The sequence below is a fragment of the Epinephelus moara genome, chromosome 10, assembly GCF_006386435.1.
Source record: "Epinephelus moara isolate mb chromosome 10, YSFRI_EMoa_1.0, whole genome shotgun sequence".
Taxonomy (NCBI): domain Eukaryota; kingdom Metazoa; phylum Chordata; class Actinopteri; order Perciformes; family Serranidae; genus Epinephelus; species Epinephelus moara.
Window position 1 is genome coordinate 25062575 of NC_065515.1, and position 19081 is coordinate 25081655.

General features: G+C 40.4%; 1 protein-coding gene across 2 annotated transcripts in view; it reads right to left on the bottom strand.

Moving 5' to 3' along the window:
* Positions 1-8255: 8255 nt before the first annotated feature.
* The window catches only part of lepr (leptin receptor), a 53855-nt gene continuing 43029 nt past the window's right edge, over positions 8256-19081 (bottom strand). The window contains exons 13-22 of one of the 2 annotated variants that reach the window (XM_050055355.1): positions 15901-16115; positions 15334-15488; positions 14795-14948; positions 14539-14621; positions 14240-14456; positions 11473-11679; positions 11266-11349; positions 11089-11182; positions 10665-10740; positions 8256-10414 (exon numbers count right to left, since the gene is read on the bottom strand). In XM_050055355.1, the coding sequence (XP_049911312.1) occupies positions 9443-10414; positions 10665-10740; positions 11089-11182; positions 11266-11349; positions 11473-11679; positions 14240-14456; positions 14539-14621; positions 14795-14948; positions 15334-15488; positions 15901-16115 (2257 nt within the window). In that variant the 3' untranslated portion in view covers positions 8256-9442. Of the gene's footprint in view, positions 10415-10664; positions 10741-11088; positions 11183-11265; positions 11350-11472; positions 11680-14239; positions 14460-14538; positions 14622-14794; positions 14949-15333; positions 15489-15900; positions 16116-19081 lie in introns of both variants that reach the window. The other variant, XM_050055354.1, reaches the window with a different exon arrangement.

Below are 19081 nucleotides of genomic sequence, written 5' to 3' on the forward strand. Positions count from 1 at the left end.
TCCCAAAGCCTTTCCACTGTGGTTTCTTTCATATTTTTCATTCTCTGTTTTTCCTCTCTCCCTCTCTTTGTCTCAACTTCTCCTCATGAATCTTAATGACATCGATTTCCCTACAACTGAGCTGCAGTTAAACTCAGATTACAGAGAGAGAGGCTTTACATTTCCACGGAACCAAATCTATCCAACTCACAGCGTGCTGGGATGCCTGGCAACCAAACCAAGTTTCTCTTTTCTTACCCTCTGTTTCCTAAAAGAGGGAGCACATCCAAAGGCAGCGTGCTCATGCAGCTCCAAACCAGCTAAGGCGGATTTTCCTCATTTCCTTTGCGGCTGTGGAGTTTTGCAGTGAACTTGCCACAATCTGACCTTTACCCCAGATGTTAAGGCCTTCAAAGCTCGACGTGGATAAACATCAGTAGCTAAAGCCCTTCACGATTGCTGCGCGAATTAATGCCAGGCGATCAATGAAGGATTTACAATGTCAAGCTGCTAAGTCTTTCTCCTGACTCACATTAGCAGGGCTGATGGCAAGAGTCGGAGCATGATCAGTGACGTGGAGACAGACACCCACACTTATCATTTAGGTCAAGCTGTCAGTTTGCTGATGGCAGGGGTGGTAAAACTGTACTTTGCAGAATTCACCATAATCACTGGAACACGTGTACCACAGTAACGGTAGTGTGTTATAAATAGGCTAAACGTTTTATGGAGCGCCAGTGGACGAGAAACATGGTGACTTTTCAGCACATCTGGTTTGGTTTACACAAATTCACTGATTCTAACCATTATGTTTTGGGAGAGTGGAGAAGATTTAGGTAAATTATACATATACCAGCAATAATGGATGTTTTCATACTGTGGTGGATAACCACAGCTAACCAGTGACAACCTCTCTTGGGCTGCTGATACCATCTTGATCTTTCTCAAAGGACCACACCAGTGTGTTTCAAAGTTAAAGGAATAGTTTGGATTTTTTTTAAGTGAGGTTGTATGGGTTACTTATCCACAGTAAGTGTATAACATACAGTAGATGTTAGTCAGCATGCACCAAGTTTGAAGAAGCAGGCTGAAGTCCGACATGGAAGCTAAGCAATCCATTGCTGTGGATGGGGTCAACATCATAACGTATTTTAGCCACCTAAAAAAATCATTATCAGTTTAGGTGTATGCTATATTAAGCGCATTTTCAGTGCTTTACTTTTTCGTCAGCTTGTTCCAATGGAGAAACAGTAAACAGCTTCAGTTCCCCATCTATGCTTTTGTCAAAGCCGCTAGACAAAAACAGCAATTTTATCTTGCTGAACACAGGGGCTACTGGTTTGGCGCTGCTTTAATCAGTTAGTTTGTGTTATCATGTGACTTTGGTGACTCTGAACTAAATCTTTGAAAAGCTGAAATCACACAATGACACAAACAACAACAACAACAAATGTCTGAAGCAGTTGGTAGACCAGCAGCTCATGTGTTCAGCAACATTAAATCACTGTCTTTCTCAATGGAGTCTGGCTTTGAAGAAAGCAATGTAACAGCTTCATTTACCCATCGGAAATCACTGTCTGACAGCGAGGTAAAGCAGTGAAAATATTCTTAATATAGCCTTCATCTAAACGGATATAGATTTTTTTAGGCAGGACTTTTTCAAGAGGCTAAAATACGGTTCGCTGCTGACCCCCTCCAGAGCAGCAGATTGTTTAGCTTCCATGTCAGACTCCAGCCTGCTTCTCCAAACTGGGGGCATGCCTACTGACATCTACTGTATTAAATATACTGTCTATGGATGAGTACCCCATACAACCCCACTTAAGAAAAAATCTGAATTATCCCTTTAAAGCTGCACTAATCAATATTTTCACATTACCAGTTATTCAAATGCCAATGTGCAATGTGAGAGGTGTCACTTGAAAGAACAGAAATATATCACTTAACTCTGCAGTTTCCCTTGGCTCTTTCTTTCCTTTTTTGGGTGCACTAATTGCTCTCCTCAACCTTATTTCCAGATGGAGCCAGCTGTTTTGGCAAAAAAAAATCTGATTAACCAATGTACATTACATTCGTCGAATGGCAGAATGGCAGAAAGAGAACGCTGGTGCAAAGAGTAGAAGAGCATTTAACAGTTTTAGAACTAGCAATTTCCCTCAAGACACAGTGTATAGCAAAATCAGGGCCAAAAGGAGGGTGAATATTGGATTTATCAAGTAGTCAGAAACAGAATTTCACACCATTTTGATACGGTTAAATGAATGGAAACCAGTGAATTCCTGGGATAGTAGAAAAAGCACACCCAAATACCTAGAACACAGTATAATGTTTAATTGTGTGACATAATTTGTTGTCTGTAGGTTAAAACATGCAAAGCCACTGGCACGGTCATTTAAAAAGCAAAGTTGATATCCTCCAGCTACTGGAGCAGAGCTGTGAATCAGCATTTCCTTTCCACTCCTCTTCCAAACCGTCCTCTTTGCCTCCTCGGTTGTTTTCTCTTCGTTTTTCCACCTCCCACCTCCTTCCTCCACAACCCAGAGGTGATTCAATCACTTCCAGATGACAACAGCATCCAGAAGATAAATCAGGCAGGACATTCAGGTTTGTTTTCAAAGAAAGTTGCAAAACCAGAGAGATATTTCCTGGGAGGTGCGGCGCTGCCTCCGCCAGATGGATGGATCCAGGTGGAGACAGGGACAAGGACCAGGGGAGAGAAAAAGATGGAGAAATAATTAAATTTAATATAATTAAGTTAAGTTCTTATTAATATAATCATGCATAGATTACTGTATGATGCCATAACACATTTCTGTCACTTATTAGCATTTGTTTTCTTTGTCATAACTAAAATGAACATTTTACTTTTATAGCAATGGCCATTAGAGCTTCATGGAGCTTGAAGTTGAGATGTTGATTACTTAAAGGGATAGTGCACCCAAAAATGAAAATTCAGCCATTATCTACTCAGCCATATGCCAAGGGAGCCTCTGATGCAGTTTTAGAGTCCTCACATCCCTTGCAGAGATCCCAGGGGAGAGGGGGTAGCAACACAACTGCACCTAATGCAGGTTAGCAGTTAACATCCCAGATGACCATGAGGACAAAATATTCAGTGAGAAATTAGAGTTTTGTGGGAACATTTCACAGTTATGTTCTCTACTTATTAGCATCCCCAAGCCTCTACAGTATAAATCTTTTTGGGTTATGGCAAAGCTCATGGCATTGTACAAAATCATTTGTGCCAGAAACATTCAGCAGCTCGTACTTCAAAAGGAACATTTAAGTTAATATGCGTAATCTTACTCTTTCACCAAAGTCACTCGTTTCCCCACTAATGAGCAAAAGCTCAGTCTTAAGAACGAGATTACTGCATTTCCCACATACTTGTATTTGTTTACGGCAAAGTGTTTGGTTGGAGCTCAATCTTTCCTCTGTGATGCTAATTTGTCACAGCTGAGAGATCAGCAGAGCACCAAAGAACTTTCACATGTGCTGCATTTCTCCTGCAGGCCGTCTTATCACACGGCCCTGCGTTAAGCTGCTAAGTTTGCGGACCAGAAAGCAGGTACTGAGCTCCGCTGCTGGGGGGGCTTCTGGAGGAATCTGGGTCACTTGACTAGACATAGCATCACTCTGGAAGCTTGGTTTTTGATTTGGGATCCTTTTGATCGTGAGTGGGATGTAATCTTGTCTGCAAGTTAATTTGAAGCACCTGCGTGATGGCTTTCAGGTTGGGATCCTTGAAGTCATTATCACCTCACAGAAGACCTCAGCACTGAAAATATAATCCTGAGCTCCCAAACTGTAACCATAAACACGACTTCTCCCCCTCTCTGTGGTGTTTCCATCTCTCTATTGCCATATCTAACCCCAGCGTGGCCTCTGTGCTTTCAAATCTCTCTTTTCCAAAACCAGCAGCTCTCTGCATCATCATGTCCTTCTACGGCAAATACAAGAGACCCAGCAAAGAGGGCCTTTAAGGATACAGCTCCCTCAACATCACTGAAAAAAGCTGACCTACCAAGCTCCATAAGTGGTGCTTTTCTGTCTCCTTGTGGCTGCAGCATGCAAATACATCTGTGAGACATACTGAATGATCACGGATGGATTTATACTCCTACACTCAGCCGAGGATGAAGTACCTGAAAGCTGTACTGGAGTAAAAGTAGTGACATCTTTCCAGGAAATCACTTTGGCAGAAGTTAAAGTCACCTATTAGAATATTAACAGAATAAAAGACTGACAATATCTGATATTTACTGAACTTTAACAATAGAAGTATTTTTATATTATTAAATGTAATAAAGTAGGTAAGTAAATTCTGTTAATAAAACAGCAAGCAGTCAGAAGTTTAAGAGTTATGGAGTTTGTCTTCTTCAAATGGACGCCACCTTAAAAATAGAGCCTACATTATATATCCAGTTTTTCCTTGCCTCCCATTCATTCATCTTTTCGTCCCTTCCTTCCTCCTTTTTTCCCCCTATTTTGTAGTAAGAAACAAAGATGCTCAGGGGAAATGTATTGGAGCAAAAATATACATTTCATTTCGGAAACATAGTGGAGTAAGTATAGAAATATTAATACTCAAGTATAGACTCTCTCAAAAATACTGAATTACTGTAACAAAGTATTATTACTTAGTTACATTACGCCACTGCCTACACCCTCATAATGTCAATTTATAATGTCATATGGAGTGTATGGGCCTGTTGCTGAATTTTTAGATCAGCCACGGTTTAGTTTGTTGCGTGGCAGGTTCCTTTAACATAACAGGAAACCCTTTAAAAAAATTTACTATTTCCCCGTGTACTATAAGAAAAGTCACATGTAGACAAATTTTGTCATTTACACAAAAGGTGTACTTTGATTTAAACGTCTCATGAGTATGAGTCAATGTTGTTAGCCTACACATTTTAGATATTTTTGTCAACTGCCACTGCGGTAAAAGTCAAGAACAGCCTTAAGTCAGATTCTCTGTCTAATACACAATCAATTACATATAAAAGCTTACATTAAGATGCAGTCATGATATTTTACAGGTGTGTACCTGAGATCAAAGTGAATGCCGAAACAAGGGGGCCAGAATTGCCTCCCCACCCCCACTTTATGCCCCTGGCAGACATTCACTTAAAGTCATTCATAGTTTCTAGTTGAACGTGCAATGAAATTTTCCTTCAAGGTGCCTTTAAAACACTTCACTTGATGAAACATAATCATAATCATAATAAGATGAGCGATGATGATAATAAGATGATGCTTATTTTGTGCAGTCTACAACATTCCCACATTACTGATCCCACTGACATTCACATCTCAATCCTTGTGATCTTTTTCATTATCATTGCAAATTCAGTTACTTTTGTTCAAAAATCACTTTGCTTAATCCTTCATAATGGTGTGTCTCTCATAGCTGTCATGGCCCAAGAGCCAGGCTGCAACTGGGTCACAATCTTTATAATTTTTTCCAGCTACACATTACACTAAGATATGTTTCTGAAAACATTTGAGGAGAGAAATAAGCTATGCAGTAGAATAAACTTAATTCATGCTTGATCAGCTCTGCCTAGTTTGACAGTTTGACCATCGTTCACGAGCTGTGATTGACATGATTGACAGCTATCGATTCTAATGATTGCCATTAAGCAATAGACAGAGCAGGAGGGAAGGGATTTTATTTTTTTCATAGACTGTCTCATGTAATTTTTTCAAAATATAGTGACAGTTTAAGCAAATATGACACAAAGTTATTTTTCTTTAAAGTTACCAACTGTAGCTTTAATCTGCAGCAGAGACTATTGTTGTTGACTTGTTCCAGACAATATGTGGGTATTATACTCTTCTTAAACCAGTGGTTCCCAACTGGTTCAGTCCAGGGGTCCATATTTCTCCTTAATCAATAGTTCAAGGACCACACACTATCATACAGTACATTCAGTGTCATGCTTGCTTTTGGTCATGTCATCGAGCTAGTTTGCTGTCTCTGTCAAGTAGCTGTTCCTGAGTCACTATCTTTACAGCAAGAAACAGCACATCAAAATAAAAGCTCTGTCTAGAAATTCACTTTGCTTTCTTTACAAACTTTGCACGTTTACAAGTCACTTGCTGTCCATTCAGAATGGACACGTGACCTGCTTTTGGACCATGATCCATCAGTTGGGAACAACTAAATTAAGAGACAGAACTTTAATCAAGTGTCACCACACAGCATCATACTTCTTGCAGCCACAAGGTGACAGAAGAATACTGCAGTTGAGAAGAGTTATATGCACATATGACACATGCTTTTGTGAATTCATCTACTTAATCAGCGTATAATTTCTTTTTTTTCTAAGGTTTTGAGATGATGAACATATTTCCACTACATTAAAAAAACACAACTAGCTATGATGCGAAGTAAGTATGTACAGATTAGCACTGAAATTATGTAAAGCAAATGTGTGTTGTGGTTACTTATAGTAGCTTTATGGTTTATCACATCTTGCTGGTTTATGGAGTGTGGAGTGTCACATCTAAACAGAACCAGTTCACTGATCCAACAAGACCAACAAGAGGAAAGGGATGTGTTGATGAGAAAATCTTAAAATGCACTTATAAACAAAATGCTTAAGTGCTTGAAGAAAAAGGGTTGGAATCTTCAAACATGCAAAAGTGGAAACTTAAGGCTGTCATTACCATCTGTCCTGCATCTCTCTCTCTCTCTCTCTCTCTCTCTCTCTCTCATTGTGTCATGCGGATTACTGTTAATTTATTATGCTGATCTGTTCTGTACGACATCTATTGCACGTCTGTCCGTCCTGGAAGAGGGATCCCTCCTCAGTTGCTCTTCCTGAGGTTTCTACCGTTTTTTTCCCCCGTTAAAGGGTTTTTTTGGGGAGTTTTTCCTTATCCGCTGTGAGGGTCCAAAGGACAGAGGGATGTTGTATGCTGTAAAGCCCTGTGAGGCAAATTGTAATTTGTGATATTGGGCTTTATAAATAAAATTGATTGATTGATTGATTGATTGATTGATTGATTTAATAAAAAAACTTGAAAAGACAGTTTTCAGCCTTGCTTCATGACCCTTTTTTGTACTTTCATTTATGGGTTTGTCCTAAGTTGGTAATTGGGACAACAGGTGGGAGATAATGAGTATCATTCAGGGACTACTTCCCCAAAATTTCATAATTGTAATCAGTACTGTTGATTTGTCGTCTCTCAGGAGTGGAGGCGATTTGCAAACTTTCAAGTTAATTTTTAGGCAACAATACTGTATGCTAAATAAAGACACTGATATCAGACCTTTTCTTTTAAAAAACACATATTTCAAAAAAAGTTTTTGTATATATAATGACTTTATTATAATATAATGACTTTACTAAGGACACAGAGAAAGGTCCATAGTATACCACATAAAAACAATCATCTATATACCAAAATACGATATAATAAATACTATATATGTATGTACATTGCTCTTAAAAGGGAAAAGATCTTTTTTCTCACTGTCTGTAGATTCTTTGTCATCAGATAAATCATTGACAACATAATGACCAAGATATTTAATCTCATTACACACTTTAAGAGAAATACTAAATAGAAATACTAATTATCTGTCTTCTTTACAGCTGTTGTAGGCCGGCACTATTTGGGCAGAAGATTACCAAATCATTTGTATACAGTACTGTACGTCTTACTGAGTTACCAATCAAACATCCATCCATTTTCATCCGCTCATCTGTGGCCGGGGTTGAGGACAGCGGGCTGAGCAAAGTACTTCAAACATCCCTATCCCCAGCAACGCTTTCCAGCTCCTCCAGGGCCTCCTACCAATTGGAAATGCCAAAAACACCTCGAACAGGAAGCATCCTGATCAGATGCCCGAACCACCTCAACTGGCCCCTTTTGATGCAAAGGAGCAGCGGCTCTACTCCAAGCTCCTCACCCTACCTCTACTGCTGAGCCCAGCCACCCTACAGAGAAAACTCATTTTTAGAAGCTTGTATCCATGATCTCATTCTTTCTGTCACTACCCAAATTTTATGATTCTAGGTGAGGGTTGGGACGTAGAAGAAGTAGTCCCTGAATGACACCTGTTACCCTCCAGCTGACACACCCCTGAATGAAAGTACAAAAAGGATCAGACCGGTATGTTCTCTTCATTTGAAACCCTGATGTCGAAACTGGTTGTTTTTCTTTTTCAGCCATGTAACCAGTGTCGGCTGTCTGAACTCTTTCGCACATGCTTGGAACAGTTCACTGACTGTGCCAATCCCTGTTAAACAAACCAGACGTACTCACAATAAACACTTTATTTCCACCATGAAAAATAGACAAAATATCTCAGTATACAAATAACAATTTCTGTCAACAAATATTTTCATTACTTTTAATTTTTGTCTTCCTCTGGTTTCAAAGATACATTCTTTAGTCTTTTATTTACTCCAACAGTGTTTTTTTTTTTTAATGTTAATGGCCAAACACAGAAAAAATAGATATCACATTTCTCACAAACTGTAACAAAGTCTCAAATACATTACAGCACGACGTACAAAAAGACATTCTTTGGGTTGGTGGGTGAGTTAGCGCATGCAGATGTTGTTGCGCAAGCTGATTACAAATGCAGTCAATTCTGTGCCCAAAAATCACCTGCAGTTACTCACAGACTACATCTGTTTCCTTTGTTAACTTGCATCTGATGTAGTCACACCGATAGCTTTGAAGTGACATCCAAGGTTCGCCTTCACTTCACAGTCTAATGTGCTTAGAGGAAGCCGAAACTGTGCAGATTACGTTTCTGTTCTTTCTCGCTTTCTGTGCGTTTATTTTTTACTGTTTGAACCTCCTCCATGTTTCACATGAAATGTAGCCGGCAGAGTTCAGCAGAGAACGAGAGACTTCTTTACCTTGGCAGCAGATGAGTGAATGTAGGCACAGACAGCATTACCACATCTTTTTTTTATTTATGCATCTAAGGTATGACCACCTGTGAAATATGCTGTATGTTGGATGTTTGAAGCCACAAGATGCCCACCACTTCTGTTACTGTCTTCCTGCTGACTAATGTACTGCTTTTAGAGTCTTCCTGCTGCTCTCTGTGAAAAACATACATAATTCCACCGGCCTAACCTCCAATGAAACAGTTCAATTTTCTCAGCAGGTGCTCCTGCATCAGTAACTGATTGCAGAGGAGCCGTGTGGCACAGCAGAATCTGGGTTTTAAAGCCCTATAAAGAAAGAAAGAAATGCCTACAACTGAGGCTTGTGCCCATCTGACGTCTTTTCCCACAGAACACAATAGCAGCACTGATGAATATCGATTTACAATCACACATCAGTCGAGGTATTTCTTTACATTTCTCACCTCCATACCTCACTGTGTCCAAAGGAACATAATATGCAAACCCGCTTTGATGATGCTGAAACATGACACACTCGACAGCACAACGGATTCATTTCAATTCAAATGTGGCCTGTACGAGAGTCACTGCTGTGGTTTGCCGTCATGCGGTTGAGCTGTGAGTTGCCTCGTGCACGGAGCAGTTCTGAACTGAGGCAGGTACAGCGAGGAAAAACCACGTGTTGACGCTAACAGCAGCTCGCTCGAGTCCTCAGGGCTGAGCAAAGGGTGCAGCTCCACAGAGCAGTCCTCCCTGCTCAAAACCACATTTTTAAGTAGCTCAATATCTGTCTCTTCTTCTATCTGCTCCTTGTCTTCCTCGCTCTCCTCATCCTCTGCTGGGTAGTCCATTCCTAGATAATATAAGTCCTTCTCTTCTCTCGCCTCCTCTTCCTCATCCTCTTGCTCTGATGTTTCAGAAAGCTCCTCCACAGAGTTGTAGGAGCAGGAGCGCCGCGGGTCGTCTATCTCTCCGCCACGGCAGCTGTCCAGCTCCCACAGGCCGCCAGGGAAAGATCCAGAAATGTCTGAGTTGTTGGCAGAGAAATTGCCCTCGTCACTGGAGCTGCTGCCACTGCCATCTTTGTAGTGGAGATGTATGGGCGGCTGCTCCTGCTTCATATCGGGGAGCAGCACAGTGGCGTATGTGACTGAAGACTGAGCAGAGTTCTGAGCAGAGCTCTGAGCAGAGCTGTCAGTGCTGCCAGGCTGCTCTGCCATTGGATCGATCAGCTGTAACTGATCTGTTGTTGGGCTCGAACTGGTTAAAGCATCTATATCATGAGCTAAGGATGGAGCTCCACTGAGGAGCACCTCACTCTCCGTGGGCTGGGCTTGGTCGACCTCCGAGTCATACCCTGGAGGAAGGGAGATAGATAAGGCAGTGGCTGGGTCAGGAGTCAGGGACACAAGTGGGACTTGGATTAAAGCTGTAGTCAGAGCTGAGAGATCAACTTCGTCCACTATGACGACTTTTGAAATGTTCTCAGCTGGCAGGAGCAGCGGCCAGGCTGACAGGCTCTCTGCAGGTTGAAACAGGTGGTCAAAGTTGTCAGCCTAGAAAGACGAGCAAAAACAGGTAAAGTTTTAGTTTTCAAATTATCATCTAGAAACATATTAACAAGAGAAGAAAATGTAGTCAAAGTGGTCAAGAAGGGAGATGAACTGCATATTCTCTGTTGGGAATGCAAATGAATCACATTCAAGAGCAGCCAGTGTATAAACAAGTTTCTAAACGTATGGAAATAGGTTGATAGTGTGTTATAATTTAAGAATAAAATGGCTGTACTTTCACATAAAATTTTACCTTTTTTAAGTCTAGTCCTTTGGCCCAGGAGCACTTGTTGGGGTTGGGCACATCCTTCCACACAAACCTTTTCATTCTGGAAAAAAATGCAGCAGGTATTTTAGGTATTATCTCTCTGTTTCATGGCTTTTTTTTACCTCCACCCACCTCCCATCAGCTAACATCAAACGTAATTACACCTTTGTGACCTAATTCTTCACGGTCAGTGTCTCTGCTCCTGAAATTAGACGGCACCCCAGAGACTTCCATCATTTATCATTTCTTACAGGTGTCTGGGTAAAAAAACTAATTGGCGTACACTGATGCCGCACAATTAATATCTGGTACAAGATTAAATATATAAAAAATTGCAGTATCTGCAAGTAAGAAAACATAATGCTGTTGTAGTGTTAAAATGTTTATGCACTGAACAGGAGCCTCTTACTGGTTTTGGGTGAGGATCAGGGTGACGAACAGGACGATGGAGAGGAAGGAGATGATCATCAGCATCATGTAGGCTGCAGGGTCTCCTCTGGAAGCTGTAACAGTTGGAAAAATACACATTAGACCTGTAATTAATACCAATAACATCCTTCAACACCTCAGTACTTATCCAACATACCTATAGTGTACACTGGCTCCCCTTCTCCATCAGCAAACACAGGGTACAAGTAGAAGCCACACTCCTCAGAGCCGAAGAAATCACCTGAAATGATACATCGTCACATGTTGGCTGAGTATACCTGTCTTTTCATAGTAAAACACACTGTTAACAGTTACACTGAGAAATAACCTAATGACTGAACAGACAGAAAAGAGGTCACGTTACCTTTCAGGTAGATGGGACGGTCGGTGTAGGGCAGTCTGGCCCATGTTTCTCCAATCCGGCCTTTGTGATGATCTGAGTCCTGTTGCTTATGTGGAGACCACTGGACCACCATGAACAGAGGCACAGAGTTGTTGTCCAGCAGAGTCCAGGACAGAGACACACAGGTGCTGTTGATAACCAACACGTTGAACGAACGCATGCTGTGGCCTGCAGAGTGAGAAGACACTGCATGATTACAATGTGTTCAGGTCTGTTACACTTGCATGAGAAAGTAAATGCAAAATAAAATGTCCTTTCTTTCTGCATTCATTTATTTAGGATTTTCTGCTTATTTTTCTGCATGCTGTGAGCACCAACAACACAGATGTAGTGCTTCTAACGTATAAACTATAAAGCTATAAAGTTAATTTTTCCCTCTAAGCTGCAGTGATTGTTTCTTTGGCCACTTGGGGAAAGTGTAAAAAAAAAACTTGTGAGCACGTATTGTTTCATCTACCTTTTAGGTAGATATGACAAATGTGTGAGCAAACAGTTGCTTCTTACACATCCAGCAGACACAGAGCAACATTAGCACTTATCTGGAGTCATGTTTGTGTCCACCTAATGAATTATGTACAATATTCACTCTCCTTTCAGGTTTGCTTTGATCTTCACCAATTCCTGAGGAAAATGTCTGACTCTCTTGCCGCTAAACGCTCTACTATGTTCACCTGCTAGTCACTAACTTTGCCTGTTTGTCATTTGTTGTTGGGCTGGTAGCATAGACTGTATAAAATAATAGAATAATATAAATACATATGTGCATCATTGTTGACATAAAGATATAGATTGCAGCCACTTTAAAAAGACGAAGGAAAAACCTGAAAAAACCACTGCAGAGCTACATAATCATAAATCATGAATCATAAGTAGCTGTACGGCCCTTTAATGTCAGCATCAGTTGTTTAGCTTTAGTTTAGCTGCTAATAACACTAAAAAACATTTTGTCTGAATACTTATGGGAAAATGTCTCAAAAACAGCTTTCTTGTAAAACAAATAATAACAACAGACCACCGCCATGGGAAAGCATTTTGATTCTGCCAGTTAGCAGTTTAATGAAAATACTTTCCCCTGAATTATAAGTAATGGGGGAGAGGGACACAACTGTCTCACACACACTCACACACACACACACACACACACACACACACACACACACACACACACACACACACACACACACACACACACTCAACCCCCTGTCTTACACTGCAAACAGTCATTTTAAATAACTTCTGTTGGAGTGCTGGTAATAGTGTTTACTACACTACAGCTAATGGCAGCAGGGCCTCAATCAGCACTTTCATGGGCTCGCCAGAGACACGTGTTTTATGTGTCATGCCCTAATGGATGGCTGTTCATGCTCCTGGCTTTAACTTACATTTTTTTGTAATGTGTTATAAGGCCATGGTGCTAGTGCCAAATTGTTTTATACTAAAAAACTGCAGCCTGACTAATGCTTTTCGAGAAATGTTTTTTTTTTGTGTGTGTGAAAAGCAAAATGAAAAAACAAGGTTCGGGTTTGATGACTTTTTTAGTTTTGCCATCTTTCACATAGTTTGAAAGAAAAACATTACTGGAAACCACCTTGTTATTTCCTTTCCAGTACATGTGCACCTGCATATCTCGGTGAAGCACTGACCATGAACCTGATCTAATCTCACTTCTGTAACCTGAACTTTCATAACGCAATAATACTGCAAGCCCTTTTGATCTCAGCTACAGTTTTCATATCTTTACTGGAACATAACAGCATGTTGCAGAATACAAATCAAAATGCCTGATTTTTCTTCTGGCTGCTTGAGTCTTTATGTCATCATCTAATTGAGCTGTATTAATTTATTTATGACTTAAGATAAATCCTCTGGTGTTTTGAAGGTGAAATCTTTAAAAGTGTAACAGAAACTCTACATTATGTTATAATTACATTTCTATTTGATTCTTATTCTGTAGCATATTTTGTGTCTGTCACTCATTTGTGTCTTTGCCATGCCATGTCCAGATGTCCAAAAATATGAAAAACAAAGTGAAATATGTCAACTCCAGAGCCCAAGGTGGTGGTTTAATAGTCCAAAATGATCAGCAGCTTAGAGAAGCTGCAAGAACTCACATTTGCAAAGCTGGAACCGAAAATGTTTTTGCTTAACAAATGCCTTAGATTATGATTTTTAGGGGCATCGATGGCTTAGTGGTAGAGCAGGCGCCCCATGTACAAGGCTGTTGCCGCAGCGGTCCGGGTTCGAGTCCAGCCTGTGGCCCTTTGCTGCATGTCATCCCCTCTCTCTCTCCCCCTTTCACACTTAACTGTCCTGTCCATTAAAGGCAAAAAATGCCCAAAAAAATCTTTTAAATTATGATTTTTAAAAAGTACCGGGAATTATTTTGTTAACTTTGTATGTTCATAGCCCACAAACCTGCTGTCCTTCCCTTTACTGCCTTAGCTATCCTTCAGACTTCAGGCCACAGAATAAGAGAGAGGCTGTAAGATGACTGCAGATGTGGACATTGCTACATACAGTAACTGCCCTGTTGCTCTAACAGTGAAATTATTTGTTTCAAATATCCTGCAATGCTAATGTGATACTGAGCATACTGAGAGGGCAAACTAACAATTAACCCTCATGTCCTTACAGAATAGAGTCAGAGTATGCATTGGAGAGAATATGATTAATACTCCCTCTTAGTTCAAGAGAAATTTCAATGAAACTTATTTTTCAGCTCACTCACGTTTGGGCTGTCTCTCCAGCGTCATGTTGAAATTGTTAGCGGAGCTCCCCAGATTATTGTAGGCCTCCACCGTCACAGTTTGGGGCACCTGGTTCCACTCAAAGCTGAAGGAGGATGCCAGCTCAATCTGCTCCCTCATCACAGAGCCACTCAACGCCTGGTACTGCACTATAAATCCATCTATGCAGTAAGACCGTGCTGATAGTTGGAGATGATGCTGCTGCAAAAAAGCAAGAAAGCATTTTTAATGTTGTGTCTTAGTCATAATCCTGAAGATGTTTATATTTTAGTTCACGTACCTCAAACAGCAAAGTGACATTTGTCTGGTTTCTGTATGGATCATCTTGAAGGACTCTCCAGAAATCGGGGCCTCGCTCAGGAGCTGAGGGGGGAGACCGACAATTACATCACATGCCACCTTTTACCTTTGTGTTAGTGGTATGATGTGTGTGGTGGTGTGGGCCGTTTCGCATTAGAGCTAAAATCAAAAGGTCAGGTGTGATTAAAAAGGTCACATTAGACATGAAGAGTGAAAGTAAAGGTGTTCTGCTGTACCTCTGCTGTTCTGAGGTGTGGAGTAGACCGAATCGCTCCATTCGCTCCAATGGCCGGTGCCGCTGGTGTGCATGCAGCGTACTTGTACAACATACACCCGGCACATGTCCGGCACTAAGACCTCCGCCCATGGCACCCGCACTGGACTCTGGATCTGAGGGCATGACATTTTATTTTGAGCATTTTAGATAAAGGAAATTAAAAAAAAAACTCTGCCTCCACTTTATCCAAACAAAGAGAGGAAAGTATTTCCTCATCTTTCTCATCATATTGGTAGCATGCATCCAATTTCCTAGATAATTCAATCAGATGAATATGGTTTTGTACCAGCTCGTTACAGGTCAGGTCAAACTGACCAGCTGAGTCCATTTTCAGAGCATCCTCTGTTATTTAAGCAGATATGAAACTTATTTACCAGCTGTGTCCCAGACCTGAGTGACTTCTAATATGTTTGTTCTGAAGAGATAAACATCCTTCTTACCGCAGGAGGAACATTTTGGAAGATAATTGGATGCAAACAGTCAAAAAAACTAGCTTACCTTCCACTCCGGCTGGGCTCTCACAGCGGAGGGTGAGAGGTACCGAAACTGACACTGGAGCCCTTCGACTGGCAGAGACGGAGGCTCCCACGAGATCAGCAGGACCCCGCTGCTTCTGCTCACTGCCTTCACATTAGTGGGTGAGTGGGGTTTCACTGCGGGGGAGACGGCATGAAGGAACAGAGTTTGTTTGGTGCAGAACATCAGGTCATGCTGTTTTCAGTTCTTCTGGGATCAATTAATCACTAAAACCTCAATATTTAAACGTTCTCTTCATGCAACTCTTTCTCTGTGAATATTTAATGTTGCAATGGCTTCTTTTGAAGTTCAGTATAACCACTTGCTCTAAAAACTGCTGTCTGATTTATAAAAATACAAAAAAAATTCAGATATTCAAGAGTTTCTGAGTTATATCTCGATTTAACAGGAGGTATTTCCACATGCTATTTCATTTCAAAAACACATAACATTATCATAACTCCCATGACATAATGTTATGGCGGGAGGAGTGTCATCTCAGCGTGTTATTATTGTGATATTTTCCACACATGAACCCATCTTGCTCACCATGATCGATGGGGGACAGGTAGATGGGTTTAGACCTGATGGGGCCCATTCGGGACGGGACCTCCAGCCACAGCTTGTAGCAGTTCATCCTCAGGGGCTGGATGGTACAGGTTTTCTGCTTGGATCGGACCTGCAGGCACGAGGGCCCCATCTCCCCCACTTTCTCCCCCGCTCGCTCCCTCTCCTCCATCACGTCGCACTGCAGGTCAGCCCACCTGTCATGAAAATATAATAATGGTCACTTTATCCTGCTGTATAGGCCTTTTCTTTACCTTCATACAAATGTGGTGATTTACTTGCAGAGTATTTTTATTCCACAATATTTACTTGATAAGATTTAGAATATTAATACAAAATAAAAACAACAAACAGATTATGATATATTGTGATAGATTACTGTACTCTCACTTTTTATAATCCTTTACCTTTGGTATTTCAATCAATCAATCAATCAATCAATCAATCAATCAATCAATCAATTTCATTTATAAAGCCCAATATCACAAATCACAATTTGCCTCACAGGGCTTTACAGCATACGACATCCCTCTGTCCTTTGGACCCTCACAGCGGATAAGGAAAAACTCCCCAAAAAAAACCTTTAACGGGGAAAAAAATAGTAGAAACCTCAGGAAGAGCAACTGAGGAGGGATCCCTCTTCCAGGACGGACAGACGTGCAATAGATGTATTCGAAGTACAAGATTTGAATACACAACACTACTGATAAATATATTAAGATAAAGGATAATTCCAATTTCTTAAAACTTTAGAACATGATTTTGAACATAATTTATATTGGTTATAATAATATTCTTGTTACCAAAGTAAATGAAACTTGATGCAATGATGTCACACGAGGCAACAAACAAGTGGTCAGATGACCATAAAGTCTGTAAACAAGCCAACAGTTAGGTCAAATTACCAAAACTACTGAATGTGGAGACAAAACTGGAAGTGACGGCACCCAAAATGTCTGTAATAATCACTCCTTGCACAGACAAAACAAAACTACAACCTGTATGGTGTGTTGAAGTTTAACCAGGAAGTCGATCTGTAATTGTATTGATGACCGTTTGAATGGGCATATCTCATGCCCCGTATGTCGTAGAGACATGAAACTTTGCACAGAGATGCCTCTCCTCATGAGGAACAAATTTGCCTCAAGAGCCCATAACTTCCGGTTATACAGATTTTCCGCCATTTTGAATTTTTTGAAAAACACTTAAAATCGATCTCTTCCTAGGAAGTTTGACCGATCTGCATGAAACTCGGTGAACATAATCTAGGGACCAATATCTAAAGTTCCCTCTTGGCAAAAGTTGGAAAACTTACTAAAACTGAGCTTCTATAAGGCAATGAATATTGCGGAGGGCGTGGCTCATCACATAAAGGTGTATAACATCTCAAGGGTTTCACCGATCACCACACAACTTTGTAGGCATATGACCACACATAATATGAGGGGACCCCTCCATTATTGACCCCATCAAACAAAATGGGGGCACTAGAGAGCTAATTTCTTATCTAGGCCTAACCGCCATATGTATTTTTACTAAACTTGGTAGATATGTAGAACAGAACGCCTCAAGGTGACTGGAGAAATGTAACTCTAATTGGCAACTGGGTGGCGCTATAACAACAGAAAAATGCTTAAAAATGGCTAAAATAAGACTGATCGCTGTGGCTCCCCCTGTGGCCGAATGTTTTGTATGACTAAGTCATGGTATGGTTTGCTGTACATAATCACGGAAACTGTCAGTCAGTCATTCTACCAGTGCACCCCACTTTTAAGTCAATACAACATATAAACACTTTAACTATCTGCCTTTCAACATGCTACCTCAACTACTTATGTACAGTTTTAGCCCACTAACTATCCCACTATTGGCAATGGTGCTACTGTACTTTCAATAAAGCAATCGTACTATCACATTCACAAAAACTCTGTCTGAATACATTGCTCTACTTAATGGGTTCAGTTGACTATTTAATCTGCAATTTCCCATGACCTGTATCCCAAACACACACCATGTGAAACTGTACGTGGGCAACTGTGCACTCAATGGGTATGGACTAGTTATTTTATATTGCCTCGTGTTACACAACAATCCTGTTGCATAAATATTGTTTACTATGCAAAGGCAACTTCTCTGTATTTCTTGTCTGCACCTTAGAAGTAGCCCCCACAATTTCATTGTATATGTAGCATCCTTTGTTCTTGTGCAATGACAATAAAGGCTTTCTATTCTATTCTACTCTATTATAAACAAATGGTGAGTGCACACCCTTATGTGCCCCTATGCAGTGCTCCTCTGTTAAGCCAACTCCCAAGTCTTCCTCTCAGGCAGATTTCAGAAACTCTTGGGATATATCTAATTGATACAGAGACATACAGTTATAGATATATGATATAATCCTGCTCAACGAAGGATCAATAGAAAACAAAGGTTCCATCTGGGTGCTATCAGGTGCACTGGTAAAGGTATTTTGTATTTGTATTGGATCTAATATAGTTATGAATGTGTAGAAATTGAAAGAAATGGGTTTGAGCAGGATTTAATAAATTGCAAAGTTATTCAAAAGATGGAAAAGTGTCATTAATGTAAAGATCTTTCATTTTTATTATGTCTTCATTAGTCCTAAATTGAAAGGAGCTACCTAATAGAGAGGGACATAAATGGTGGTTTGCACATAGACGAGCCAGGAAAGAATTCCCATGCTATCCAAAATGCAGTGTTATTTTAGTCCGGATTTTAAGGGACTGTTTTACCACAGAATCTGAGTTAGCAAATCCCAATGGTATGGGAAGGGAAGAGAATAACAGTGCACTAGGGGATGCAGGAAAGTCAGACATATTTTAGTGATATTGCTACATTCCCAGATCTCAGCAATTACATGTTTTGTTATTGATTGTTATAGAACAAGTTGTAATAAACCAGAATAACACATACAATTCAAATTTCCGTCACTTAAAATTTCTCACATCTAAATATACAGTGATGTATTTTTTCCATCTCTACTTAAAAGATTGAGAATTACAGGAAAAGTTAAAAAAAAAAGTAAGTGTTGCGCAAGAGAGTTATGAAACAAAAACATTACGTCATTCTGTCAGTCCTCTTTGTTGTTGTGGTTTTTAAAGTGTAGAGACTTTCTTTTGCTGCGAGGACACAAGTCATTGCA